The sequence below is a fragment of the Leptodactylus fuscus genome, chromosome 1 (assembly GCF_031893055.1).
Source record: "Leptodactylus fuscus isolate aLepFus1 chromosome 1, aLepFus1.hap2, whole genome shotgun sequence".
Lineage (NCBI taxonomy): Eukaryota > Metazoa > Chordata > Amphibia > Anura > Leptodactylidae > Leptodactylus > Leptodactylus fuscus.
This window is the reverse complement of record NC_134265.1, coordinates 233,171,745-233,183,830: the sequence shown is the minus strand read 5'-3', so window position 1 is coordinate 233,183,830 and position 12,086 is coordinate 233,171,745. Positions and strand designations below refer to the sequence as shown.

Here is a 12,086-nt window from a genome sequence, read left to right as displayed (position 1 = left end):
CCTCACCGAACGTACTGCGCATGCCCGCGGCCATAGAGCTGACACCGCAAGTTCGCCGAACAGAGCGTACTGCGCAGGCGTCCAACGTCAAGCCGAAGAAGGAAGGGGAGGGTGCAGAAGAAGATAGAGGCGGCGCTGGAGTCGGTTTTCGAGCAGCAATGGGGACACCCCTATCACATTTCCTGCGCTGGGGGACGCCCCCATCGCTGCGAGAGAACTAATTAGCACTTCCAAAGGTAGGAGATGAATAGCCTTTTCCGACGTGTTACCTAGAAAAAATAGTTTTTTAATGGTAGAATCCCTTTAATGAGTAAAATCAGGTTCATTGGGTTTGAAAATATGGTTTATAATTAGACTGCAATCTGGTGAAAGAATTCAGAGAGTTGTGTTCAATGACTGCAGCTCAGACTGGTCCTGTGTTATAAGTGATGTGCCCCAGGGTTCAGTGCTGGGTCCGCTGTTATGTAATTTATTTATTAATGATATAGAAGATGGGATTAATGGCAATATCTCTATTTTGGAAGATGACACCAAGCTATGTAGCACATTGCAGTCTATGGAGGATGTATGTAGGATGTATGTAGGTTACATGCATACTCAGGCAGACTGAGTGTTTGGGCATCCACATGGCACATCAGGTTTACTGTGGATAAAGGTAAAAATAATCTACATACAGCATACGTTCTAGGGAAGTAAAGCTGGGATATTCACTGATGGAGAAGGACCGGGATGTACTTGAAGATCATAGAATAAATAACACCTTGCAATGTCAATCAGCTGCTTCTAAGGCCCACAGGATATTGTCATGTATTAAGAGGGGTATGGACTCGTGGGACAGAGATGTAATATCACCACTTTAATAATTCTCTATTAAGAAATATAGGGAAAAGCTGTTTTATGAAAAATCCCCTCAAAAGTCAATGGGAAGCTCCCTCTGTGTTGAGTAAAAAATGGTTTAATCTCCAGAGTTGATGGCTTCTTGACTGTTAGGACTGTGAATCTGTGAAATAGACTACCTCTGGAGATGGCCACAACAGTCACAGCTGACACCTTTTTTTTTAGAGAAAGATAGCATTGATGCTAATGGAAATGTATGCAATGTCATGCCTTCTCTATCTATCTATATACAGGGTGGGGCAAAAGGTATGAGCCGGTTTTGACTGGCTAGAGCTCAGCTTGTGGTGGTGGTGGGAAGAGGGGCGGGGCCTCGTTGTGGGACTGCGAGGGTCTAGTTGTCAGTAGCATCCATGCCTTGGATGGGAGAGCATCGTGGGATTGCTGTGAGGACGTTTTTTCAAAATGGCCGTTCTGTTATCACCACGCAGAGGGCCTTCCGACTACACTTCAATATCCCTGTTGGGGGTAACATCCCTGGGGGTAATGCAATTAGACGTTGGGCTAGGACATTGGAAAAAACTGGTTTAACAGCAACCCCTTCGGCAATTGGAAGACCCAGAACAGTAAGAACGCCTCAAAATGTCATCCTGGTAAGAAATGCTATTGAAGTGTCTCCCAACAGGACAGGGCCACATCCCACATTGCTAGGATTTCAACGGCGAGATTGAGGCAAATGTTCCCCCAGCGCCTCGTCTCTGTGAGGGGTGACGTGGAGTGGCCTGCGCGCTTACCAAATTTGAGCATTTCTGAATTTTTCCTTTGGGGGTACCTAAAGGAAAAGGTTTTTAAAAATCGTCCACATACCCTGGAAGAACTTAAGGACAGAATCAGGGAGGAAGTTACGGCAATACCCATCCAAATGTGCAGAAGAGCTGTTGAAAACTTCAGAATTTGCCTTCAAGAGTGTGTGGCTGCTGACGGCCATCTTCCTGATATCATCTTTAAAACTTAATGTAAAAAAACTAGATTCTGAACTGAATTAAGCAATATAAACATAATTTCTGTAAGTTGAGTTGTTTTTGTTTTATATCCCCTTAAAACCGGTTTATACCTTTTGCCCCACCCTGTATATATGTATGAGGTGTCAGCAATCACATTCTACATCTTTTGCAGAGAAATTAAAAGTAAAATTCTTATAAATTAAAGTATTGGTTAACTGTAAATGCAGAATGTCAGCTATACTGCTTTTTTCCTGTGGAAATTTTCTTAAGTAGGGAATGAATACATTAAGATTGAGCATACTAATAGAGATAGGGCCAAGAATGTGCTTCACTGTTCCCCAGGGATGCACCAATACACGTCAGTAACAGACTACAGTAAATAATAGTAACATAACACCCAGAGTCGTGTTATAACCTAAAATGCATCTGCTTGGAAAAAATTAGTTGTGACATATGGTTATACAAGTGATCGAAGGTTCAAGTGCTTTCATTTCAGTGCAAAATACAGAAAATTAAGAAAGAGAATTCAAATTTTTACAGGTTTTTTAAAAAATGTTTAAACAGGTCAAGGGGTAGATGCAGAGATATTACATCTGCAGGATTCTGACAGCCTGAACCCAAGCAGATCAGCTAATATTAATATGCTAGGAGTCATGCCGTTCACCTGCCGTACAATGTGCACTGCTGTAGTTCCTAAACCCACCACTATACATTGTATGGCAATTGGCAGTGTAGTTCCTGGTATGCTAACGTTACTGGTCACTGCTTTGTCCTGGAACAGCTGATCTACAGGGGTCCTTGCTGTTGGATCCCCACAGATGTAATATTGATGTCCTCTGGTTCCTCTTTATATTCTGGCCCTCTGTCTCTCAGTGACGTTCCACCTTGGCTTACTCTTAATGATCAGGCTGAGATGAAGGCGTCTAGTCAGCGGAGAATCTCACATCACAGACTCTGTGGCAAGATTGGACAGAATACTTATTTTATCAGCAATCGGCTTTCATCTCTTCCTCTCATTAAAAATAATGGAAGAAAGAATCCGGGTGGAATCTGTCACTGATTTTGAGGTAAATGAGACTCAAAATGAGCACGATATTCCCCCTAATGTTCCACACATTACATTGCCCTCATACAGTATAATGTCCCCCACCCAATATAATGTCCCCCAATCAATATAATGGCTCTCGTATAATGTCCTCGTTACATTATAATTTCCCCATACAAAATAATATAACCTATATAGTGGGCCCCACTTTCCTGTCTTACCCAGGTTCTTCTCTACCAGTGACTCTTCCAGCTTTACAGCTATACAGTATAATGGCCTCCATCCAATAGAATGTCCCCCCATCCATATATTCGCTCTTGTATAATGTCCTCATTACATTATAATTCCCCCCATACACTACAACGTTCCACCATACAAAATATTATTCTCCATATAGTGGCCCCCATTTATCTGTCTGCTTGCTCCCTGGCTGCACTCTTTCACTGCTGCTAGTGCATTTCTTCATGTTCCCCCGGAGTGGGAGGGACAGAGATAGGTCAGTACAGTACTAATACTGGCTTCTCGCTGGGCACAGGTCATAGTAGACTTGCAGCCTACGAGCCTACAAAACTTGGATTGGGGCTCCTCTTCTCCCAAGTTCTGTGATTTTAACAACTAGAATGCTAGAAACAGGGAAAACCAGCTGCATCGCACCCGTGCCAATGTGTCACAACTACCTACATAAAAACTCAAAAATTGTGTTTATAGGCATCTGGTATTGCAGGGAGAGCACTGCATTTCCTGGAAATGACCATGGACAACACTGGAGAGGTTTCTTGAAAAAGTAGCCTCTCTAATCCTTTAAAGTCACATGATAGTCAGTGAAACTAGTGGGAACCTAATGATAGCCATATTAGGGCTTATTCTTATTTTTTAGGGGGTCCTTGCTTTTTCTTGTAGCTACCTATAGAACTCAGCATACTGCTCAGAATGTTGCTCTACAGCGAGCTACACCAAAATGGCGCATGTAGTAGTACTGTGCATGCCCGCGTGCCATTTTCTTGTAGCATGCTATAGATCAGCATACTGAGCAGTATGCCAAGTTCTATAGGTAGCTACAAGAAAATGGTGCTCAGGAATGCGCAGTAGCGCTCAGAATGGAGCGTTACTGCGCATGCACAGGATATGAAGAGCCAGGAGTGAAACAACAGAGGATGTAGGTGGTACAGCAATTGTGGAGGAAGAGGGAATAATGGAGTACAAGCCACGGAGGGGGTACTGAGGTATGACGTGGGGGGTGATTGCTGGACCTGGGGAACGCCAAATATCGTTTTTACCGATTTTTAAATGGGGGGGGGGCTTTGGATGAACTGGAGCTTTTTAAAGGTTATTCAGGCATATGCTTAGTTCAAAATCTGTTTTCTGAATCATAGAGACCCTTTAATAAAGAAAAGTAACTGGAAACTGACACAAAACAGCTCCTGATTATTTTATACACAAGCTAGGGATTATATTATATACTGTATATTATTTGGCCAATGACTTTTATCACTAGGCAATGTGAGCCAAACACAAGGCCGTTCCTATCTGGTTACTATTTGCCAAAATCTCTGGGCAGCAAATAATTTCCCTGCAAAATCAAACAAACAATTTATAGTGCCAAAGGGATGTTTCAAAATCCCATGAGGATCGCCCTTTAGGTCCAGCGACCATACACTATATATATGTCATGCAGTGAAATACAGACAGTTCATTACTTAGATTGATTAGTAGGTGAAGATAAAGGCAAGGACTGATACACTAAATAAGAGCTCGGTGTTACTGTATCCTGGCAATACATGGAAGGTTCAAGGAGAACGCAGGTGGCTAAAAATGTAATAAGTGTATGGATTATTGTAAGCTTTTCTCTATTGAATGGAGATTTGTATTGGAAACCGGAATATATGAAATTTCATATCACTTCTCTGTGTAATGATTGAAAAACAGAGTAACAACAACATCTATATTAACATAATTAGAATGAGACGCTATGGAATTGGTTTAGATATTATTACAGTAAATGTAATCTCGAAGATGGTCAGTGTTAATGTAATGTAATCTGATTCAAGTTCATGAAAGGCGATACTGTCGATGAAATAACATGTCTGGTCAAAAGCAAACTTACATTTGCTATAAATACAATAGAGAAACCTTATACTTACATTGATCCCTGGAGATAAACTGAGGTACATTGTTCAGTTGAGGTGTGCTGGGATTTGGGGTTCCGACAAGTTTGCTTTTGGCCATTTTTGTGTTTGCTTTTGCAAACTCCAACCGTAACGTCTGAGGAATTTCTGGATCAAAGCGTATTCCCTGCAACCATTACATGAGAAACATTTATTCACTAGGCTAACAACATTTAAGAAAATCCATAATAGTAATGTATTTAATACCATGTAGAACATACAAGCAGTGATAAAGCATAATTCATAACATTCAGTAAGATAAGAGCCCTTGGCTATCCATTGTGGACATATATAAGAAGAAGATCATTATTATAGGTTACATCATGTTTAACACACACCAGTGATGTAACTAAAGTCTTCTGGGGCCTGAAACAAACTTTGACTGGGGCCCCCTAACCCCTATCTACAGCATATTATTGATAGAAATGTATGGATTCTGCATGGTATAGACAGAGCACTTCAATACAGTTGTAAATGGAGCTCTCTGGATTCAAGTCTTAAGGCCAAAAGTTTGGTGCCTGAGATCCTAGGAACCTATTTGAGGACCGAGGACCTTAGCAATTGCCCATTTTGTCCCTCCTCCTAACGCCGGCCCTGGCTATTACATCTCCGGTAGCAGAGATGGGTGCATTTCTCTGCTGCTTAGAGAGTTCAGTACATTGACCTACATAGGCAGCAGAGAAGAGTGCCGATCTCTGCTGCCAGAGATGTATAATGGAGATAGCAATCGGGAAATCAGTCTTTTCTTGACTGCGGGGCCCCGGTCATCTCCAGCTGTGTGGTCGCAACCCCTGCGACTGTCATCTTTACGCCACTAACTATTCCATTAAACATATGTATGAAAAGAGAAATTTTGAAAATAGCGTGACTTAATTCTAATGGATTATAATGGATAATGAGACATCAGTCATATGGATAGTAACGGATCATAACGGATAATGAGACATCCATCAAATGGATAATAACAGGTCATAAGGGATAATGAAACATCCATCAAATGGTTTTAATGGATCATAATGGATTATACTAGATCCTTATTATATATCCTATAATTTCTGTAAAAACAGAAATCATAATGCCGGCGTGAACAGTGCCCAAGGCTGTGAATCATTGAGTGGAATCAGCCTTTGAACTCGATCTTGGATTGAGGAGGGACTTAAAGGGTTTTTTAAGATTGTTGTTATTTTTTTAAGTAACCTACCTATATGAATGATTCTCAGATGATGCCACCATACCTCAGAAGTAGTTATCTTTGTTTTTTGTCCCTTGCCAAGATCTAGATAGCATTTTTATTTAGATGTGATGAGGCCAACATTGCCATAACTTATGACTTTTTAATTGCCAGTTGCAACAATTTTTGTCACCAATTGTAACTAATGATTTTTATCGCCACCCTCGCCCCAGCAGGGCATGCTGGGGAGGCCCCAACAGATTTATGATCTACAACATTATAAATATTACCTGAAATGAACGCCAACTAGGAAATGGCATAGATTTCAGCACAGGCACTTGCAGGGGCATAGCTATAAGGGGTGTAGAGCAGTCACTACTGGGCCGTAGACGCTGAGGGGACCCCAATGGTCCCTCTGTCTCATAATATATACCTAATTTCAAATGGCACAAGGTTAGTAGGTGTCTATTACAGATTATACATTGGAATCCAAAAGCTTCAAGTTACACCTCTGGGTGGACTGATTTAAAAGGAGACGTACTGAAAACACCCAGAGGCATAACATGAGGGGGTGTAGAGGGTGCAATCGCACCAGGGCCCAGAAACCTTAGGGGGCCCATAAGCACAGGCATCAGTACTGAGATTGCAGCTTCCATCTGGCCCATAAGTCAAGGAGACCCACAGATTACCCTAACCACACTAAGGTGGATTAAACCCCGTAGCACCTGTAACCATCACTATCAAGAATTCACTTTAGGGATGAGGTAGGGGGCCCCGGACAAAAGATTGCACCGGGGCCCACAAGACTTTAGTTACGCCACTGAAAACACTAATCTTTATAAATCTCCCCCACTGCTTCTAATGGTGGCCTGCATGTTCTGCTAATTACTAACAGTGCTCTACTACCAGACATTGCTCTGCTGTTCTGTTGCTCACTAACTCTATACCCCAGCAATTTATGGATCACCCCAAAAAACCTCTCTAAATGTAAAACCCTTTTCATCTTACTGCTTCAATCTCTGTAACATGCTGTCTGCATATAGAACAGCATAAGGCTGTCTAGTTGACATGTTTATAATCACAATTCACAATGAAGAAAACGTACAACTAAATAAACTGTACAATATAGAACAGTTTGCTTTTTTAAACCATAAAACACAGCTGAAGTTATTTTCCTTAAAAGTATATTATAGATTTGTGATATCCGCATGTCACTATGAAAATCTTCCTTCCTGGAAACCTCCATTTAATACATTGACACATTCAGAGCAGTTTTGTAGTTTTTCCACACAATTTGCTAATACAGATAATAAATGTAAAGTTGTTATAATTTTGCTATAACTTAGTGTTAATTATTATCTGTACACACTGGTCTACAGCCTCATGTACATTAGCCACTTCATATCAGATGCTTAGTGAACACTAAAGTTTCAGTTTTCTTGTCGTCTTTTAACATCTGACAATTAACAAACCAACTAATACTATAAGTAGTTCCTCCAGTCATGGAGAACGTGTGGGAACAACTTAATGAAACCAGTAACAAGGAAATTGTGTAATGGCTATAAAGGCTCTAGGCATTAAATACCATAGAAGCCCTTATATGGGAAGATTGAAAAACAAGCTCAGAACAGTCTCTTTGTATAGTAACACTATATAAGTACTGACAAAAGTCAGTCTGTTCCCATAAGCTATTTATTTCCATTGTTTATAAGGCAATAACATGTTCCACTGAGTTGTACATAGATTGCAATCACTTCTATTAGTCTATATTTCCAACACAGCTCATAAACCAATTTTATTATATCACATACTCATCATGACTTCTTTAATAGAAGTCCAGGTTTACCCAAAAGTAATTCTTGGAGTGTAGTTGGAAAGGAGGGTACATGGCGGCACCTGAGCACACGAGTTTAAAGCATATGGAGTGATGGGTTAGGTTCAAATCAAGAATCCTATTGCTGCAAGGTACCAGTTCCAACCATGAGCTCCAGAATGTCTAAGCTTGGCTCCTGAATATCCAAAAGAATCGAAATCAGGACCACTTGGCAATAGGTATTCTTTGCTTTTCTTTAGCTGACCTGTGCCATAGTCTATGGCAGATTCGCTATGTAACTATTGAAGCCTACTGCACACAGGCTTCAGTAGTTGCAATACTGTGGCAGTGCTGAGAGCCTTCAGAAGGCTTTAGGCTGCCATGGTAATGGGACGCCTCCCGCAATCGCACCGTAAGGGGGCCGTTCTGTTACCTAGAATGATATTGAAAGCAAAAGTAACCTCTTAGATGCCGTGGTCGCATTTAACCACGGCATCTGCGTGGTTAAATGCCCGTGATCAGAATCATCTCTCATCATGGACAATGCTGCCGGGTCCCTGCTGTATGAAACCCAGCAGCTAGTGTAAGGGGGGAGGAGGAAGGGAAAGACACGGCAGCCGACTGGCTACCGGGGCTCTTGCAGGAACTTTTAGGATACAGCGGTTCCACGGACAGGCACAACCACACCAGACACGAAGTAAGAAATATAAATTTTACTCTATACCCTTTTGTGGTGAACTCCAGGCTAACAGGCCTGATGAAATCAATAATTACAAGACACTCAGCCGAGGGCTGAGACCCCTGAGTGACACTGCACCGTGACCTAATATGTCAGAACTAGTGAACTATGCCTTTAACTAGCGGCTACATATATATAGCAGCTGCAATTTACCTATTAATACCAAGCTAACAAAACAATGTAAGTATGCAGAGGAAGATCACCTGCGGTGTCACACTGGGGTTAACAATATCACAGTTTACTATTTAACTTACCCACTCCCCAATATCCACATTTCAACACACTACCCCAACCCTGCAGGGAAGACTTCAGCAACCGGTTTTGTTTTATCAGAAGTTGGTGCTTAGCTGCACAAGTCTTAGTGAAACAAATAACTCCTCTTATGACATACTTCTGGTACTATAATCCAGGATATAGTGTCTCTTTTGAATAGCAGGACAACACGTGCTGTATCTCCGTTTGGATAGAACTCGCTTTAAAGCAAAATGGCCGGAACCAGTCTATGCTAGGTTTTTGGCGCCAAAAAAAAAAAAACTATTTACTGCGTGTATACACTATTCACCCTTATGAAAGGTGAATCGGAGCTCCGCTTACCCGGGTTAGCAAGGGGGCGAACAGTCAGATGGACTTTCCGAAGGAAACAGGAATTTCTTTGCCTCCAGGCAACTGGAACACGGTGTCACAAGGGCTGGTCCTTCTTGTCATCCGCTCCGCGGCGTCTGCACAGCAATCGTCTCCAACTCTCCTGACATGGGAACCAGCAACAGGTTCGGGCTTCTCCAGAGCTGGCCCTGGCCTGAAACAAGCGTTGCAGGGCAGCGGATGGCAATGGATTGTCCCTCAGATCTCTCACTGCTCACAGCCAGCTTCTTCTCCCCCACTACAGCAGTCCACTTCCTCAACTCGTCACTTCCTGGTTTTTCCTTTACCTAACACAGCGGCATCTTGTGGTCAAAAAGAATTACTACAATAGAATTTTTCATTACAGAAACATCTCCTTTTACCACTGCTATTATCACATCACACACTTGTCAGTGAGAAGTGTTCTGAGACTGTATAGCATTAGTCACCCCGTGACACACCACCCCACTAGAGGTCGGCGTCCTCGACAGACCTCCCCAGACAAACTCATCCTGGGCGTATCGCTGTGGGGGAACCCCAGCATTAGACCTTGGCGTTCTGCGTAAAGTCGGGGCATCAGTCACTTCATTCCCACAGGTCGGCTCAGGTTCCTGTACAGGAGCAGCCATTAGTGTCGTCCCCTCCCGTGGAGGTAAGATCACCACGGCTGGAACCGTTTCAGACATGGGAACTGGTACATCCCACCACTCATCGGGATCAATCTGTGCAGCAGGTGTGAAGGTTGGGGCTGTCGGATTCAACCGATGCACCTCAGTCTCCGTTGTGGGAGTCTCTGAATTACAAGGTCTGAGCATATTACGGTGAAGAGTCCGGGTAACTCCTTCACCCCTTTCAGGCTCTATCTCATACACTGGTCCGTCAGGGATGACCCTTCGTTTTACTCGATATGGCATTGCCTCCCACCGATCATCCAACTTTCCCGAGGGTCTCTTGGCCCTTGCTAACACCCTGTCCCCAGGTTGGAAGGGTTCATGTTGAACCGGGGTCTTGTCTGGGTGACTGGACAGTCGGGTTTTGTCAATCACCAATCGGTGTATGGTCTGCAGTTTTCGACGGTGTAGTTCTACCCAGTCATCGGGCGAGCGAGCGCCCTCTCTCTCAGGATTTGTCAAGTTCAATTCTTCAATCTCCCGTCCGGGATGCCCAAACAGCATCAGGTATGGCGTGTAGCCGGTGGTACTATGGACCCGATTATTATAGGCCCAGAGCAACTCAGCTAAGCTCTCTGGCCACCGAGCTTTTTGATCTTTCTCCAACGTTCGCAACATCTGAAGGAGGGTGCGATTGAATCGCTCACAGGCCCCATTCCCCTCTGGGTGATAAGGAGTCGTCCGGGATCTGTGGATACCATACACCCGATACAACTCCGACATGAGCCGCCCCTGAAAACATGCCCCCTGATCTGAGTGAATACGAGTGGGGCACCCATACACTTGGATGAAGTGCTTACACACAGCCCTGGCGGCAGATTCGGCAGTCTGATCTTTCGTAGCTACTGCTACTGCAAACTTTGTAAAGTGATCGGTCATTACCAAACAGTACTGATGTCCGCTGTTGGAGTGGCCTATCAGGACATAATCAATCATCAGCACCTCCAACGGCGCAGTGGTCCTAATCGTCTGAGTGGGGGCCCTTTGTTCTGGGGGTTTAGCGAGCTCACAGGCCCTGCAGGCTTGGCACACGTCCTGCACTGTCTGCTCAAGACCAGGACAATAGACAAATCGCTGGAGCCACTTGAACGTTTTATCAGGACCAAAGTGGGCCCCTCTCACATGAGCCTCACGGGCAACTTCCCTGGCACTGGTACTTGGTATTACTAGTTGCCATCTCACCTCCAACTCAGTCTCTAAATATACTTTACGGTACAGTAACCCATTCTCACACTTCAGTCTATCCCACTGTTGCATTACTCTTGCCCCCATAGGTGGCAAGCGTTTGCGCTCCATCGGGGTAGGCCACTCCTTTGCCATCACCCACTGCTTGATCTTTCTTAGGGTCACGTCATCATTCTGAGCATATACCCAATCTCCATGGGTTTTCCCAAGCAACACTGGTCGGTCTGTCACCACCCCACTTGTCCGTGCCAGTATCACAAACAAGGGTATTCTACCCAAGTGGGGAACCTCTGAGTCTTCCAACTCTCCATCCTTATCTCGTCCGGAGTCATCCGGCGTCACTCGAGACAGGGCATCCGCATTTGCATTTTCTCTACCGGATCGGTACTTGATCTTGTACTTGTACCTGGACAACCTGGCCATCCATCGCTGCTCCAAAGCACCCAACTTTGCATTGTCTAGGTGCGCCAAGGGATTATTGTCGGTCATAACAGTCACTTCCGCTCCTGTCAAGTATTCTGAGAATTTCTCCGTCATGGCCCACACTAGGGCCAGTAGTTCCAGCTTGAATGAACTATAGTTGTCAAAGTTCCTCTCTGTCTCCCTCAGGGACCGGCTTCCATAGGCTATGACCCTCTCACGGCCATCTTGTTCTTGGGCGAGCACCGCACCTAGGCCATGGAGACTCCCATCTGTGTATAACATGAAGGGCTTGTCAAACTGCGCATAGGCGAGTAGTGGTGCACTCGTCAGGGCTTCCTTCAACTCCTCGAACGCCTGTTGTTGTTTCTCTCCCCATGGAATGGGCTGGTTCTTTGGCCCCCGGGAGGTCCCCCTC

At 44.0% G+C, this 12,086-nt stretch overlaps 1 protein-coding gene across 2 annotated transcripts in view; it reads right to left on the bottom strand.

The window, feature by feature from the left end:
- RBPMS (RNA binding protein, mRNA processing factor) overlaps positions 1-12,086 on the bottom strand; it is a 173,449-nt gene that overhangs the window by 56,913 nt on the left and 104,450 nt on the right. For both annotated transcript variants that reach the window (XM_075284475.1, XM_075284485.1), the window contains exon 5: positions 5,025-5,175. In XM_075284475.1, coding sequence (XP_075140576.1) covers positions 5,025-5,175 — 151 coding nt within the window. The remainder of the gene's footprint in view (positions 1-5,024; positions 5,176-12,086) is intronic.